General features: G+C 35.1%; 1 protein-coding gene across 1 annotated transcript in view; it reads left to right on the top strand.

Moving 5' to 3' along the window:
* Positions 1-18,524, top strand: part of EMCN (endomucin) — a 100,339-nt gene that overhangs the window by 36,972 nt on the left and 44,843 nt on the right. The window contains exons 2-4 of the mRNA XM_026509654.4: positions 590-712; positions 6,667-6,744; positions 16,332-16,442. Coding sequence (XP_026365439.2) covers positions 590-712; positions 6,667-6,744; positions 16,332-16,442 — 312 coding nt within the window. The remainder of the gene's footprint in view (positions 1-589; positions 713-6,666; positions 6,745-16,331; positions 16,443-18,524) is intronic.

The following is an 18,524-nucleotide window of genomic DNA, read 5'->3' as shown; positions in this document are numbered from 1 at the left end:
ATTTGAAAATGCAGATTTATGGTGGTTCCATTGACAAAAATTTAAGCATGTCGCAATGTTGAATTTCTTAAAATGTATTGTCTTTCTTCAAAAAAATAAAATTTATTGTCTTCCTTTGGAATATATATAGAGGGAAAAATACTTTATATCAGGAACGATGTGCTAATACTGACATTTTACTACTTAATAATTTCAATGTGCTATGAAAATATTTAGTAAAACATCCACTGCCCAGAGAACATCCATTTAATTATTTCATCTGACAATGTTCGTTAAGTTGGCTTAAAAATATTGTTAAATTTCTCACTAGTTTTGTCAGATATCATTTTGTTTCAGAACTGTAGACCGCTCCTGCCAGCTATCTTGAAAATTCACGCCATTGGTGAGAAGCAGATGGAATTTGTGAGTGAATACTGAACTGAAGACTGAATCCATTACAATTAGAAAATTAATTTCAAAGCCATGCCTTACCCACTGGCTTAGCAGGAGTATGCATACAGTTTACTTTGCTTAAATATACTAATCTGTTAGTTGGCAAAATAAATGTAAACTTTAATGCAGCAACTTTAACGCAGTTTCCTTTTTGCAGATGTTAAACATTCAAACACTCCTGTATTAACATCAGCAGCAATTTCTCCAACAAAAGCATCTGTACCAACACCAACCGCAACGTCAAATCGTGTTACGGAATCGACAGCTGGAACGTCTATAGGTAAGATTAACTCTTAGTGAAATTTACTCTAACTTCAACGGATAAAATTAGTAGCATCTATATAATTCAATCACTGAAAAATAATTTGGGGTATTATATCTATTGTTATGAAGGTCTGCGACATTTCACTATTTTGAAACTTCCATGTTATTTTGGGTTGAATACAGAACCCTGAGATCACAGTTGGCTTCTTTGATGATATCCCTTTGGATCATTTCCTGTTTGAGAATAATCCTATTGTGACTGTTACATACACAAAGTTTATTTTTAGAGAATAAAAGAAGTACCATTTCCTTAGTCATAAAAATATTTTTCTAAATAGTCTAATTGTCCACATAAGCAGCACCTAATATTAACAAGGTGAAGCTAAATTAACAATACTGATCTTGTTAGTTACAGTAGGATGATAATAGATTTATTTTGTAAGGTTCGGTAGCAATGTCATCATTATTGTTACTGAACTGAGTGGCGACTGCATCGTGTTTTATGGTTCTAGGTATTCTTACTATCCATGAAAAGTAAAATGAGCCATTAGGGTCATTTGATTAAAAACCCAAGAGGTTATCAATCCAATGCATACTGCATAGTCCATCCTGCAACACACATAAAATGAGGCATACCATTCAGGTTCTATAATCAATGGAGAGAGAAAAATAGAATTACTTGTTTATCGTTTATGGGCAGAAACTGGTTAGAATGCTAAGGTCACAGGAAGACCTGAAAGTCATGTACCCTAACGAGGAGATAACTGAAATTCCTCCTGTTGTCTTCTTCACCTCTCCACTTCTTCTTCCTCATTTACTTTTCATTCTAAAACCAAGTTCAAATACATGTAGCGGACCAATGAGGGCTGGTTCGCGAGACTTAACTGAGGTGGTGATCCTCAAAGAAAAAGGGTCTGAGAAATATACTCCATTATTTGTGAAATGTGCAATTCTAAGATGACACCAAACCAATTCTCCTAGAATTTCTGTACCAAATGGGGAGAAAGCATTACACAAAGACAGCAGCACAGGGGTTTTGTTCCCAGAATGTGGTATGACCTATATCACCAACCGAGGGAAGCTCCAAATGACACAGTCAAAAAAGCCAGGGACCATGGAGCCACCATGGTCTTCTGCACTGTATATTTTATTTTATTATTTTATTCTATTCTATTCTATTCTATTCTATTCTATTCTATTCTATTCTATTCTATTCTAGTTTATCTTAAGAGATAGAAGTTTATTGAATACACAGCAAGGGAGCAGCAGGCAGGACAGCAAAGGGGAGACTGACTGCTCTTTATTTTATTTTTAAAAATTGTTTCAACCCTATGATTTCAGGGTTTAGGCAAAAGCATTTTCACACTTCTACAAAGTATAAGCATTTGCTACTTCCCTCTCTCTCTGTCACTCTCTCTGTGAGTTCCCAGCTGAGTTCTTGGCATAAAATTGCACTAATTTGGTAAAAGCATATTACTTTTGTAATCAAAAAATCACCCCAAAAGTACCAATAAAGAGAAGGTAGGTGCTGATATTGCGTGCTGACTCAAAGGGTTGAAGTTTTACAATATTTGCATTAATCCTTGGAACTTATGCTTTCTCAATGAGATGATTCCTAGCCCTGACCACAGTGTCCAAATCACACAGACCCTAACCATTATGTTAAATGACCGTGAAAGGGAGAGGTGGAGGGTTCAGTGAAGGACTTCAGGCAGAATTGTCATTTCTGATACCGGAAGTGCATCTTACCTGCCCTGCTTGGTAGGGAAACTCTACCTACTCATATAAACTGAGGAGACTATCCTAACAACTTTACCACTGGTGGCTCTTACAGTGGGTCACGGAAGCCCCTTACCTGAAACAAGTTGCTTGGAAAACACTTGAAATCAGAGTACACACACACACACACACACACACACGTACATAATTTCCTCTTAATTTCTTTTCTGGGCACTTCCCTGTCTTGCATAACCTGGTTAACAAAAACTAAACTCCAGTCTGCAGATGAGTTTTAAATTATTCATATTCAATCATACAAATTGTAATCGGCCAGTGAAGCTTTTCTTTTTATTACTTTTTATTATAAAAATGTCCAGATGTACCCACAATAAAAAGTGTTATAATTAATCTCCATATGCCCATCTCCCAGAATCAATAATTATCAAGATTTCACCATATTTGCTTCATTTTTCTTTTTCTTTCTCCTCCCTCCCTCCCTTCTTCCCTTCCTTTCTTTCTTTTCCTTTTTTCTCTTTCTCCATCTTTATTTGATTGTCAAATTTTTTTAAAATTTTTATTTATTTGAGAGAGAGAGAGAGAGAGGGCGGTGGGAGGGGCAGAAGGAGAGGGAGAGAAAGAAACTCAAGTAGACTCCCTACTGAGCTCTACACGGGACTCGATCTCACGACCCTGAAATCATGACCTGAGCCAAAATCAAGAGTTGAAGGCTTAACCGACTGAGCCACCCAGGTGTGCCAGATAGCATGGTCATTAGACACAATAAATGTATTTACCAAAAAAAAATACAACATGGAAAAACATCTCTATTTTTCTTTTAAGGCTTTCCAACCAGATTTTCTTGTTTAAATGTCAAAAGATATTTGATTTAATAATGCTTATGTCTATCTAAAGCACCTAAATGTTCTTTCTCTTGACGATGGCAGAAATTCCATCATCAAAAAAGTGGAAAATGTGCTACTGAGATGGGAACTCTTCTGGCAGCGACGTAGCCCCAGTAGCAGAAGTGACTGGCAGCTTTGCTCGGAGTAGGGTTTGCTTTCAGAGGTTTACCCTATTAGAGAGGTGGGACCCGATCTCTTCCTAGCTATGGATCAAGTGCATTGCCCGTTTTGCAATGCCAAGTGGCCAGAGTTAACATCAACACTTGGCAGACACCGAATCTCATCATCATGAGATGAACTTCTAAGACAGAAAAATAAACCTGAAATTTCATTCTTAAAACGTAATTATTATTCAGCTTGATTTTTAAAGCATTTAAAAGTCAAACTTTTTTAATTAGCTGACTTAATTTGTTAGCACTGATATTTCGCATTTCTGATACTAAAGAGACATTCAGTTCAACTGAGGGCAATAGAGGAGCCCAGTGTGTTTGGCCATCTCTTCCATGTAGGCTGCCAGTTATGGTGACGTTTATGATGCACCTCGCCCCTAGAAACTGACGAAGATAAAACTGCAAAGAAGGGACTTTTAAAAGGCAGACTTCTAAGTTTTCTCATAATTTAGTGGGAAAATAGCTTTGGGTACCACATTTTCTCCGTATCTTTTTTCTTTTTTTCACTGTCTTTGTGTGCCTTATTGAGTTTGAATTGAAAATGATTTACCTGGGATATCTTTGTACAAGATTTTTTGGTTTTTCCTTTTCATGGAATTTTGAAATGATCAAAGTTGGCATTTTGCTCTTAGTTTATGCTCACAAGATATAAAATGTTTACAAATCAGACATTTTTTTGAAACCCTGATGTCCTACATGGCATTAAACACAGTTCCAAAAGATTATTTGGGTGATCTTATGGAAGATAGTTTACTAAAAATTTTACAGAGTACAATTACGATATTTTAATGATTTAATCTTTTATAAACACCTGTTGACACAAAATTATATAATATCTCTAAATATAAATGGCTATAATATTCTCTTATTGTTTATATTAAATTCAATCTATTTCTTTTATTAACTAGAATAAGTACTTAATTATTGTTTTGGACATCAAAACAGAAATCACAATCCTCATTAGTGCAACATTTTACTTTTGCAATAATAAGGATGCATTTATGCTTCAGAATTTCGACATATTTAACACATAAGAATTTTATTATAAAGTATATGTAGAATGCTTATCCATATTTGAAAGTGAGTATTCATACATTAACAATAAATCTAAAACCAATTGTGTTCTGTTTCTGCTATAGATACAGTAACATTGGTTAGATACAATGATCATGGGCATGATCCCAAGATCACTGTTCACACACAAGCCCAGGAACACCAGAAACGGATGGCCATTTAGCTCTTCAGTTTTCCAAAGACCAAGGCTGAAATTGAAGTCAAATAGATTAGGGCTGATTGCTCGGGTCAAAGCTCAAATTTGTTAGTATCTTCCCTCTATCAAGCATGAAGTAGGATAGCTGTAAAAGAAAAGGGTCAAGGGCTTCAGAAACTCAAGAACTGCACACACTTGGTACTTTTTCTATTTATATTCATGCTTATTGTTATTTGTGTCCTAATTATTTCCTGTAATCATCTCTATTCTTGAATTTTCAAGTGAAATAGGAAACATACCAGTGAAACATATGAAACAAGGTAATTGTAAAAATTAATTCAGCCTGTTATTGGTACCAAGAATGCCAAGAGTAGTGCTGAAGTGAAAACAAATTCACCACGTCTGGCTGGAAGGGACACTTCATTTATATCATTACGTCTTCACCGTAAGATGGCATTCTGGGGCACCTGGTGGCTTAGTCTGTTATGCATCTAACTCTTGATTTGGGCTCAGGTCTTGATCTCAGGGTCACGAGATCCAGCCTACTTTGGGCTCTGCACTGGGCATGGAGCCCGCTTAGGATTCTCTCTCTCCCTCTCCTTCTTCCCTCCCCTCAGCTCATGTGCACTTTCTCTCTCTCTCTCTCTCTCAAAAAACAAACAAACAAACAAACAAAAAGGCATCCCTGTGAGTGGGCAATGCAAAATCTCAAACCTAGCTTTTAGGAATAACGTGTCCTTCGTTGGTTTCTTCTTTTAAAATATAACCACATATTGGGTACAGAAGACTTTGAGGAAGTCTTCAGTGCTTCAGCACTCTCCACATTATAATTCCCGGAATCTACCTATTAAAGCCACCTTCCATTTCTATAATAATCTATGTCCTCTAATAAGCAGTGAGGACAGAGGAGCAGAAGAGAAAACTTCTACCACCTACTTGGAGGCATTTGTCCTCAGTGATGCTCCAAAGGCCTTATCTTCCTTGTGATTCCTTAGTTTTTTTCTGATACACAGCTCCAGTCAGCTTACCCTTGAAAACTTTCTTCTGGACGGGTTTTAAAGCCTTAAACTGTGCAGAGCCAATTTTTTTTTTCTCCCGCAATACAGCATGCATACTTTAAGAACCAGGATTTTATATATGTCACACAGTAAAAATAGAACCCATGCCCTAATCACAAAAGGATATCCTAAAGTGTTTCAAGAAGGGAATGTTGACTATTATGGCTATCAAATTGGTAAGTCGTATTCACTACATAAAGCAAATCTTTGTCCTTTCCTTGGTCCCCATGTTCTGTATGAGTTCCAGCTTATCAAAAACAACATTTACTACATGTCTACAATATGCCAGGAATTATCCTTGATACTACTCAGATTAAAAAGGTGACTAAGAGTTTGAGACTGCCCTTAAGAGTCTAGAAAAGGGTCTGGAACAGAGTGGAAACTCAATGAATGTTTCGTAAAAGAACAAATTAATTAATTAAAAGAATTTGCAAGCTCCTTTATAATTTATGTAATTTTGGAAGTCCTAGTGTCATAATCAAATAAACAAAATGAAATATAATTCTGGGGGGAAAAAGGTCCTATTGACCAAGTTATTTTTCTCTCTAGGAAAAATAACATAATTTTAATCATGTGTTTTTTGCAATATATATTTTTTGCATGTTTTAAGATAACGAAGTAACAATCTGCAGTAAAAATTTGCTTTTGGGGCTTATCATAGAAAAATGTGTGTGTGTGTGTGTGTGTGTGTGTGTGTGCGTTTTCATCGGGTCACCTAATTCATTCAGTACTTACGTTCCTTACTTTGGACAAAAGGAGATGGGAAATGAAGAAAATTAAAGATAGTCAAAAGCTCACAGCACCACTATAGAGGGATTCTAGTTTACCTCCAGCTTTGAGTGACATTTATTTATTCCTTGACTGGCAAGATGAAATTGTGATTAATAATGTCATCTGTCTTATCAAACTAGGAACAACCAGTAAGAAACTCTCAAGTACATCTTCGCAGCCAACACATTCTTCGTTAACGACAACAGTTAAAGGTGAAGGTGAGTAATGATCATTTGCAATCATTTTTCTTGCATATATATAATTCATATACCATCATAGTCACTCCTTTGAAGTGGATAATTCAGTGGTTTTCAGTATATGGACAAGATTATGAAACCATCTCCACTATCTAATTCTGAAACATTTTCATCATTCCAAAAAGAAACCCCATATCTGTTACTAATCATTTTCCATTTCTTCCTTCCCCCACTGCCAGGGACCACTAACCTACTCTCTCTCCCTTTGCCTATTTTAGAAATTTCATATTAAGGGATGCCTGGGCGGCTCAGTCGTTAAGCATCTGCCTTCAGCTCAGGGCGTGATCCCAGGGTCCTGGGATCAAGCCCCGCGTCAGGCTCCCTGCTCTGCTGGGAGCCTGCTTCTTCCTCTCCCACTTCCCCTGCTTGTGTTCCCTGTCTCGCTGGCTGTCTCTCTCTCTATTAAATAGATAAATAAAATCTTAAAAAAAAAAAAGAAATTTCATTTTTAAAAAATCACATAAACAGAATCATATTGTATACGATCTTTTGTGTTCTCAGGTTCATCCACCCTCTAGCATTTATCTGTGGCTCATTCATTGTTATGGGTGACTAGTATTTCATGGTATGGATATACCACATTTTGTTTACTTATTAGTTGATGAACATTTCTGTTGTTTCTACTTTTCGGCTGTTATAAATAATGCTGCTATGAACAACCTTAAGTTTTTACGTGGCTGTGTCTTTTCATTTCTCTTGTGCTATGTATCTTAAAGTGGAATTGCTGAGTCACATGGTAACCCTATGTTTAACTTTTTGAGGAACTCATTTCCCGAGCAGCCTCACTATTTTACGTTCCCACCAGAAATGTAGGAGGGCATTAATTGTCCATTTTCTAATTCCTACTTGTTGCTGTCTGTCTTTTTCATCATAGCCTTTCTAGTGGGTGTGAAGTGGTCTCTCATTGTGGTTTTGATTTACATTTCCCTAATGACTAATGATGCCAAGCATCTTTTCATGTACTTGCTGACCATTGTATATCTTCTTTGGAAAACTGTTTATTTAATTCTTCCCACTTTTTAAAAATCGGGTTGTCTTTTACTGTTGAGTTCTAAGTACTTTTTAAATATGTTTTGGAGACTAGAGCCTTATTGGATAGATAATTTTCAAATGTTTTCTCCCACTTTGTAGGGTGTCTATTTTCTTGATGGTATTTTTTGAAGCACTATAATCTCTAATTTTGGTGAAGGAAAATTTATCTATATTTTTTCTTTCATGTAAAGAAGGTAAAACTTTATCTCTACCCATTTTAGGTTTTCAGCTGAGACACTAACAAGAAGACAGATTAACAAGATAAAAAACAGTTTATTAACATGGGCAGTGCACTGCACATGAGAAACCTGAAACGAAGAGTAACTCAAAGCAATAGTTTAGAATTTTGGCTTATATAGCATCTAGAACAAAGAACAGTAAGTTTGTAGAAAAATGACTGGATGAAAGAAAGTAGTTTAAGCTTCCAAGGGTGACAAGAAAATGGAAGGTAAATATCTGGAAGAAACCTAATGGAGTAGGGTTTGTTTGCAGATTCCTCTAGAGTCTTCTCTGGGCTGATAAGATTCTGTCTCCACTGAAAGGAGATTTTATATCCTGCCCTTAAGCAGAAAAGCCTTTTCTTCATTGGCTGCCTCTTAATTGGCTGCAGTTCAAAATAATTCTTATGTCTAAGAGGCATATTTCAGGGTGACATATTCTGGTTTCCTTCAGTCAGTGAGGTCAACTCTAAGAAACCATTGCTCAACTCAAGGTCACAAAGAGTAATGCCAATGGTCTCTTCTAGGAATTTTATGGTTTCAGCTTTTCTATTTAAGTCTTTAAATTTTGTATATGGTGTGATTTAGATGTCCAGCTTCATTCTTTCGTGTATAATTATCCAGTTGTCCTAACACCTTTTGTTGAAAGACTACTCTTCCCCTATTTGAATTGTCTTGGCACCCTTAATGAAAATGAGTTGGCCATAAATGGATGTGGTTTTTTTTCTGGACTCAAATATATTCTATTTATCTCTATATCTATTTTTATGCCAGAATCATACACTCTGAGTAACCATTTGTATTAAGTTTTGAAATCAGGAAATGTGAGTCCTCCAAATTTTTTTTTCTTTTTCAAGATTGTTTTCACTACTCTGGTTCACTTGAGTTTTCATATGAAATTGGGGATCAACTTCCCAATTTCTGCAAAATGTCAACTGCGATTGTGATAGGGATGGCATCATATCTGCAGATCAAGTTGGGAGTATTGCCAGCTTAAAGATCTTAAGTCTTCCAATCCATGAATATAGGGCACCTTTCTGTTTATTTTAGGTCTTCTTTAACTTCTTTTTATAATGTTTGTAGTTTTCAGTGTAGAAGACTTCCATTTCTTTTGTCCAATTTATTCTTAATATGTTATTCATTTCCATGTTATTGTAAATGGAATCATTTTCTTAATTTTGTTTTAGGATTGTTCATTGTTACTGTATAAAAATACAATTTATTTTCATATATTGATATTGTATCTTGCCACATTGTTGAATCCATTTATTTGTTCTAATTTGTGTCTGTGTGGTGTGTGTGTGTGTGTGTGTGTGCTCCTTTCAATTTTCTTTATATAAGATTTATCTGCACATATAGATAGTTTTACTTCTCCCTTTTCAATCTAGATGCTTTTTATTTCTTAATTTTTAGATGCTTTTTATTTTCTTGACATTTTGCTCTTGCTAGAACTTCCTAGATGTGAATTTTTCTATGAATAGAAGTGATGAGAGGAAACATTCTTGTTTTGCTCCTAATTATAGGAGAATGCTTTCAGTCTCTCACCATTAAGTATGATGTTATTGTGAATTTTTCAAATATGCCCTTATCACATTGAGGAAGTCCTCTCCTAGTACTAGTTTGTTGACTGCTTTTATCATGCAAAGGTGTTAGAATTTGTCCTGTGCCTTTTCTCACCATATTGAGATTGTTGTGTGGTTTTGATCCCTTATTTTATTAATGTGGCATATGACATTGATATCTGTACGCTGAACCAACCTTGCATTTCTGAGATAAATCCCACTTTGTTGTGGCATGTAATGCTCTTTACATGTTTCCGGATTTGATCTGTATTTTTTTGTTCAGAATTTTTGTGTCTATATTCATAAGAGATATAGGTTTGTGATGTCTTTGCCTAATATTGATATCAGGTTAAGACTAGCCTCCTGGGACAGACTAGGAAGTTCTTTCCTCTACTAATTTTTGGAAGAGTTTGTGAAGAATTGATGGTAATTATTCTTCAAACATGTGGTAGATTTTATCAGTGAAGCCACCTGGTCCTGAGTTTTTCTTTGTGAATTTTTTTTTTTGATTACTAAGTCAATCTCTTTGCTCATTATAGTCGTATTCAGGTTTTCTATTTCTTCTTGACTCAGTGTCGGCCATGGTTGGTGATTTCCTGGGAATTTTCTCATTTCATTTAGGTCATATACTTTGTTGGCATACAATTATTAATTGCATCGCCTCATAACCCTTCTTATTTCTGTCAGGATGATGGTAATGTGTTCACTTTCATTCATGATGTAGTAATTTGAGTCCTCTCTCTTTTCTTTGTCAGTCTAAGCATTTGTCAATTTTGCCAATCTTCTCAAAGAACCAACTTTTTATTTTATTAATTTCTCTATTGCTTTCCTATTACCTATTTTATTTCTCTTCCCTCTAATCTTTATTATTTCCTTTTCCTTCTGTTGACGTTGGGGTTAATTCACTCTTCTTTTACTAAATTTTTAAGTTGGTTCATTGGGATATTAATACAAGATCTTTCTTCCCTTATAAACTAAATGTTTACACCCACAAGTTTCCCTCAGCGTTGCTTTTGCTGCATCCCATGAATTTTGGTAGGTTGTATTTCCATTTTTGTTAATCTCAAAGTATTTCCTAATATCCCTTGTTATTTATTCCTTGGCCCATTAGTTATTCAGTTTATTTTTTAATTTCTACATATTTATAAATTTCTCCCCATTACATTTTTAAATAATTTTTCCTCTTCAGTCTATTCACTGCCTTCCAGAAGTTACCTCTCTTAAGCATCCAATTTTAAAATTTAATTTAATGTAATTTTAAAAATAAATGATATAGAGGCTATTCAACAGTATATTATAGATATCCTTGTCTCTGTTAACAAAGCACAATGAGCGTGACTTGCAAATGCTTTGCAGTTTTTTTCAAGGTACTATTTTTATGATAGTGCATTTGGCTCTTACTTTAAGAAATGTGTTATCATTTTTTAAAGCTAATTTTTAAATTATTATTTAAATATTATTATTATTATTTAAATAAATATTATTGTATTATTTTCCCAGATGGAAAAACTGGGTTTCAGAGAGGCTAAGCGACTTAGCAAAAGAAGCACAAAATTCATAGTAACAATTTGCAATTTCAAACCTGATAGTTTAGCTTTAAGTTTTTCTTTCCATTTAACTCATAATGCATAATCAACTATTTCTTAATGATTTGGTACTATCATTTTAATCTCGATTTTATACTTGGGTTTTAAGCAGTAAGCCCCCCAGGTATTAGTAAGGCTTATGTGGAATTTTTTTTTTCTTCCTGCACAAAATGGTCATCAGATTCTGTAAGTTTAACTTTTAAGTTTTTGCTAAATGTTCTTGTTCAGTCCCTGCTCTCAAGCTATCCTTTTGATGATATTGCCAGCCTAGCTACGGAGGTTCATTTCTTCTAAATGGGAAACACACATACACACGTGCACACACACATATTCGGATACAGACACAAACAGCAAACCTGTTAGAATTGTGTTTTAAAAAGAGTAAATATGTCCAGGTGAAAGGCCATGTTCTTGCATATAGTGTTGGTTCATTATTAATATCTGAATTTCATAGTAACAGTAGATCTTATTTCTGTCTACTCTGATATTCTTCATCTTTTAGTGTGGTTAACATTTTATGAACCTCATTATTAAGGAAGATCATTCTTATCTAAATTCTTTTAATTGGCAGATGCATTTCCATATAAAATTTTACATATGGAATATATATATATTTTATGATGTATTACTTGTCTGAAGCAATGTGGTGGTGGTGTGCGTATGTGGGTAGGGTGGACTTCTACCTGCTTCTCTCTCTTACTGCTGACAGTAGTCTGTGAGTCTTCCACACCAAGCCCTTAGGGCTTCAGCAGTGCAGTTTAAAATTGCCAAAATAAGGTACCATTATGTTATTGAAATGCATTCACAGTAAAATGTTAAAAAGTAATGTGCATTGTACAACCAGAAAACAAACAAAAACTCTTTTATACCCACCACCTGACATGGGAGTAACCCCATTGGTAATTGTTATGAACTATAGTTTTCAAAAGGGGCAGCTCAAATGTTCCCAAAGCTTTTAAGATCCCCATAAGCACTGTTGCCAGTTAGTCACAGATGTGTAAGAAGGTAAATAAATAGAATCAGTAGGTCTGGGAAAATGAAGGAGACAACCCTACCAATATTTGGTCTGGCTCCAAGAAACACTGTTAAAATAGATTTTTAAAAAGTGGAAAGTCAATATTTACTTATTAATGAACTCTCTAAGTAAGAGCAAGGGCTTAAAAAGAATCCCAAATCACTAGATCCCTCTGAGGTCACCAAACCACTGCAAACCACGTGATTTCTGAGGTGTATCAGCAAAGAGGCACTGTAAATATAGGTAAAACTTCGTACCTGGCCTGGAATCAATTCCAAATTCCCATATGAACTTCACTTGCTAAACTGAGTTAGAAAATGGCTAGATCTGAAGACACCTAGACACTCTGTTAGCCAAGGCCAAAGTGTCAGGGAACTCTTGGTGGTCTGCTCTGACTCGCTTTCCCTGGGGTTATTCCCAGGTCCCAGTTAGTCTAGCAAGAGGGAGAATATTGTAAATGCACAATTTCAAGGGACCCTTCATATCTACCTTAACTCACCATCTAAATAATATGGAAAAGGTAAAGAAAATACAAAATTCACATAGAAAGAAAACTCCCTCCTCTTCTTGTCTCCCATTAAGAGCTCTAGCCCTACTTTATCTGCACGGCCCTCCACCATCACCATTTTGTTTTCTTCAGCATCTTCGGCACTCCGCGGTAGCCCGGTCCATTATCCGAGTGAAGTACTGGAGGATCCACAGTTAGTTCTCCCTGAATCGTTCAGGTGTTTGGCCCACACCACTTCACTTTGTTGGCTCTTGAGCTTAGCTTTTGAATTTAGTTACATTCGGATGCGTTACTCTTCACTCCAAAAAGAGATCAGAAAATCTGAACAAAATCTTAAGAGCCTTTTTTTTCTAGTCTTTGTCACTGTTTTGATGCATCTCCATAGGACCGTTGGTATAAATATTTAGGCTTCTCACAGTCTTTCCATGAGTGGCTCTTTAATATTACCAGAAGTGATATTAAAGTCACTTAAATGAATCAAGACATTACTTTAATTAAGTTTATCCTAGACTACCCACTTCGCTATGGATACGAAATTTCTATGGAGCGCTAGCCTATAAAATGATCCCTGGAAATGAAGGTCCTTGGGCAATTGTTTTAGAAAAGACTACCCCCTTGGGGTTCCACAGTGCACAATAACATTTCTTTTAATCTTAGTAATCCTATCACAAAGACATCCGTTTGGCTTTTTTACAATCTATGCAGCTCCAGTTAATTTGATTACAAAATGTCTTTTCTTAAACATAAAACCGAATTAACATACCACAGTATTAGTATTCTTAGCACATGTTTTAGTAAATACTGACTTTGTCAAAAAGTCACTTATCCCATATTCTATTTCTGAAGACAAAGTGACCACACAAGCAGCTTTTGCTCTGTGCATTAAATAATACAATATTGTAATTCAAATTATATAATTCCAAGGGAACAAAGCTGCTTAATACCATGCCTTGCACAATTTAACTCCATAAACCCTCTCTTTCAAGTCAATCGTGAATCTGTTATAAACACAGCCTAAATTCCTAATATAAATAATACCCACATTTACTGCTTTCTCCCAAAAGTTTAATCTCATGAATTATACAAAATGAATCTCACATCTATAATTCTAAGGCGATTATAAAATGGTCCTTGTCCCTCAAATTCATTCTGCTCAGTTCTAGCCAATGGTTTTCACTCAAGGGTATGGTTGCCAATGGTTTTCACTTAAGGGTGTGCTTGCGGTGATGTTGTTTTCTTTGCTCTCACACTCTGGTATTGATGAGACTTTTCAAGCATCTCATGTGTTAGACTCATCTTATTCAAGTCAAATATGATTTTAAAATTCTTATATTTTGTCTTTCATTCATTCTACCAATACCAAAGTTCTAAGAACTAGAAGGACATGAATTTCAAAAACACAAGTCCTAGAAGTAAAGTCAATGCTATTTTGATGTTACAATTTAAATTAGTATTTCTCAAGCAAAATAATGTTTGTCAAACTTAATATAATATTATATGCATGGACTTACAGTACAATTTGCACCTGTAGACCAAAGCAGATTCATAGTGTTATCTGGGGGTAAATGGCCAGACAAAAAACCAAAAGAGAGTAAACCATAAAAGTTTAAAGAACAGCTCTAAGATTGGTTTCATTTTTCTGAGATGTCAGTCACTTCCTAGCAGAAGTCCAGAATCTAAGTGTGAACACAAAGTGCAAGTGGGAAAATTTTTCAAACAAGATGTTTATACAAGACTATAATTCTCATATCTTAATAAATGTAGGTCACCCATTTTCTTCTCTCTTGAGTCTAGGATTTGAAACGTTTCAGCATACTAGTAAAATTTCAAAATTTATGGTTGCAGCAATATTTGTCTCTGCATCTTTCCTTCTATTTGTTTTAGGTGCACCATGCATTTATATTTAAAAAATATTTTGGTTACCTTTAAAGCATTCAAGTTTCCTTCCATTGCCTACAGGACTCTGTAAAATTGACAACCTGTCCTGAGTTGAGTGTGAGTTCTCATTCTACCCTCATTTGTGAAGTATATTTCACATCAGTAATAGGCAATTCTCAAAGCAAACTCTTTGGCATTGTATCCCCAGCTGTTCCATTATTCTGCTCTCTTCTTTGTATTTTTCTAATCTGCCAGTTTCCCACATCTTACTTAAATATAGAGTCTCTTTTCCATGTCCAAGACTGTTGAGTCTGCCTCATGCTAGACAATCCTTTAGGCCAGCAGGATAGCTTTTTCATGGTTTTCTATTTTAACTCAGCAGAAGAATTCTCCACCAAAAATTTCTAAAGAGGAAATCCTGTTCTTATGTTTTCCAAGAATATGTTCTTGGAGTTCTGGTGAGAAAGAAAATCTTTACCCCCACATGTCCCTTCATCCTGAAGTGTTGAGTTTCTGCCTTTTGGGTGATCTTTTGTACTTCCATGTTATCACGACCAACAATGTCTGCTACAATAAGATATTTCTTTATTTTGCCAAGTATTTCTCTCTCAATTTAGTACTTGAAGATGCCTCCAAAATTTTGCCCATTTCAGCTCTTTCTTTCTCATATGCAGTGTTAATGCTATAGCCTATATTTGAACTTAGGTTTATATTTTGCTGGCATCCCAATTCCTGAAGGCTTTTTGTGTAAAGACATATTTACCTACCATCTCTGAGGTCTTCTTGCAAACTATCAGCTTCTCAGACATCAATCTCTCAACTGCACTAAGAATTTGTGTTACAGTATAGATGCTTGCATGCCATAGAATGGAAGCTGATTGGCACTTCTGGAAAACACCATCAATTCAGTCTTTCCGCCTATTGTGTGACAGAAATCTATTAGGCTGACTTCCTCCCATGTCCAGTCAGCATCATATGTAGCTAACAGTAAGCTTGCACCAACCAGCATGCCTGTCTTTTCTTCACTACCCAGTGTTCTCCACATCAGACTTTGGAAAGACTGAAAAGCAGTAATTATTTTGTTTTTATAATATTTGTGGATTAATTATAAATTGTTTCAAGTAATCTTATTCCAATGCTTTTTTCGAAATCTCAGGTTATCTTTTCTTTGCTGTTAATTTTTCTCCCCCCCCTTCAAAAAATGAACTAAGTATAATTAAAAGTTTATTTTATGGAATTCCTAATATCCCTTTCCTGCTGTCTCTTCCCCTTACCTGAAAATTCTTTCCCAGACAGCATGGGAACCATGGTACCATCTTCAACTACTACCACTTCCTTACCACCCCTTTTCTAGGGTAGCTGAGTGATTAACTTTCACATCGGAAGGCTTGGATTCAGATCCTGGCTCTCTCCTATTACAAGTTATGTGACAATGGGGAAATTAACTTTTCTGGGTCTTATACATAAAATTATGATCACAATTATTACTTAATTAATAGGATTACTGTGTGCTCAAATGAGATAAACTCTAACAGACATATAGAAGAGTCTAATATGCCTCTATTTTCTTAATGTAATTAACCTGATCGTCAAAAGGTAAATACCAAAATGTTGGATTTCTAAAACTTGATCAGAAGACTTTCAGTAACTAATATTCAAGTGGTAACTGAATGTTAATATTAATACTAATAAGACTGTCTATTTATTGTTTACACCCCTGATGGCTGCTCATTGTGTTTGCATGATTAGGAACCACAACCAGTGGTGTCACAAAGACTGAGTTGACTGTCACAAATGCAACAGTGACAAAGATTCCACTTTTAAATGCTTCTTCAACATTACCAAGTTCCCAAAACAAGAGTAAGTATAAAAATTTATGCTGAAATGTTTAACTTGTGTGGTGGATAGGATTAAATTCGGAGTGTTTTCCAGCCTATAGCCACCAAAAACCCTTGCCCAGCAGGTCTTCTCTAGTCTCTACCAAATAGGACGACCACTTGGCAACTTAGCTTCGTACTGTGGAAATTTATCCCTCCGTAGCCACAAATGGGTAGGTGCCAGGAAAGATCAACTCAGGGCCAAGCAGTAATCTATATCACCTGACACAAAAATGAGCTTGGTAACAAATTAGAAAACTTGGATGAAATGGGAAAATTCTTAGAAAGAAACAAATTGCTAAAACTGACTCATGAAGATAGGTAGTCTGAAAAGATATAAAAACAGTTAAAGATATTGCATTGCATTAGAAATTTTAAATGGTCCCATGAAGAAAATATTCATCGGGATGGCTTCAATTGTGAATTCCATGTATTTTCTATATATTTTCAAAAGAAATAATACCAATTCTTCTCAAACCCTTTCAGGAAGAGGAGGAGGGAACACTGCACAAGTCATTACTTGAGACCAGCATTATCCTGGTACCAAATCTAGAAAAGAATGAAAAGAAAAAGCAAGTAATGGAAACTATAGGCCAATATCCTTCTTGGACACTGATGCAACTATCCTTACCAAACTAACTTTGGTTACATGTAAAAAGGGATAGAAAAAATAAATCAGTGAGATTTATCTAGGAATGTATGACTGCTTTAATAAATGAAAACCAAAGACAGCAATGCACCATATTAGTAGAATCAGTAGATGCAGAAAAAGCATTTGACAACATTTAATACCCACTTTTAATTAGAAATCTCAATAAACTAGAAATAAAATGTAACTTACTCAAATTGAAAAGGACATCAATGAAAAATTTATGGCAAACATCATACTTAATAAATATTTTGTGCTTTCCTACTCTTAAGATCTTGAACACAGCAAAGATGTCCATTCTCACCACTTCTATTCAAAATTATAACCAAAGGTTCTAGATGGATAAGGTGATGATAGGTCGGTAGGTAGGTAGATAGATAGATCCATTCATTCAGATTGGAAAGGAAAAAACAGAACAGGTTTTCTTAGCAGACTACATCTTTATGCAGAAAATCAAAAAATCCACAATATAACTGCTAGAACTAATAGAGTATTTCCTATCACAAGCTATATGATACACAGAAATAAATCATATTTCTGTATGTTAACAATGACAATCCAAGAATAAAATTAAGGAAATAGTGACATTTACAAAACTTCAGAAAGAATAAAATATTTAGGAATATATTAACAGTAGAAGTACAAGACTTGCATATTGAACTACAAAATATTTCTGTGAGACATGAAATATCTCAATAAATGGAGAGGCACTACATATTCATGGATTGAAAGACTCAATATTTTAAGAAGGCAATTCTCCCCAAGTTGATAAATAATTGATTAATATATTAAATTCAATCCCTATCAGAATCACAGAATCATAGCAAATCATTAGAAATTGATAAGCTGATCCTAAATAATACATGGAAATGAAAAAGACCTAGAATCACCAAAAGAGTTTTGTCAAGGGAGAACAAAGTTGGAGGACTTACAAAAGCCAGCTTCAAAACTTACTCTAAAGCTATAGTAATCAAGACAGGTGTTTTTGAAATAATATTCATAGTAACATTATTCATAAATAGTCACACTGGGAACAATTCAAATGCCCATTAATGAGTGAGATGGAATATTTCGTTGCATTTTCCATTTGAAATGGATTTGGACTATTCTAAAACATAGGATATCATACAATGGACTACTACTCAGTAATTTAAAGGAACAAATTGGTGATACAGGTTATAAGAGTATAAACCCCAAAACCATTATATACAGTGAAATAAGCCTTTGACAAAACACCACATATTGTTTGATTCCATTTATATGAAATACGCAGAATGGGCATTCTTATAGGGACAGAAACCATGTAAGTAGTTGCCTAATGCTGAAGGTGGAACTGGGGATTGACTGCAGAAAATCACAAGGGAGTTCTTTGTGTTGAAAATGTTCTAAAACTGGCATATAGCGATGGTTACACAA

Source organism: Ursus arctos, unplaced genomic scaffold, assembly GCF_023065955.2.
Source record: "Ursus arctos isolate Adak ecotype North America unplaced genomic scaffold, UrsArc2.0 scaffold_9, whole genome shotgun sequence".
NCBI lineage: Eukaryota > Metazoa > Chordata > Mammalia > Carnivora > Ursidae > Ursus > Ursus arctos.
This window is presented reverse-complemented; position numbering and strand designations above follow the sequence as displayed.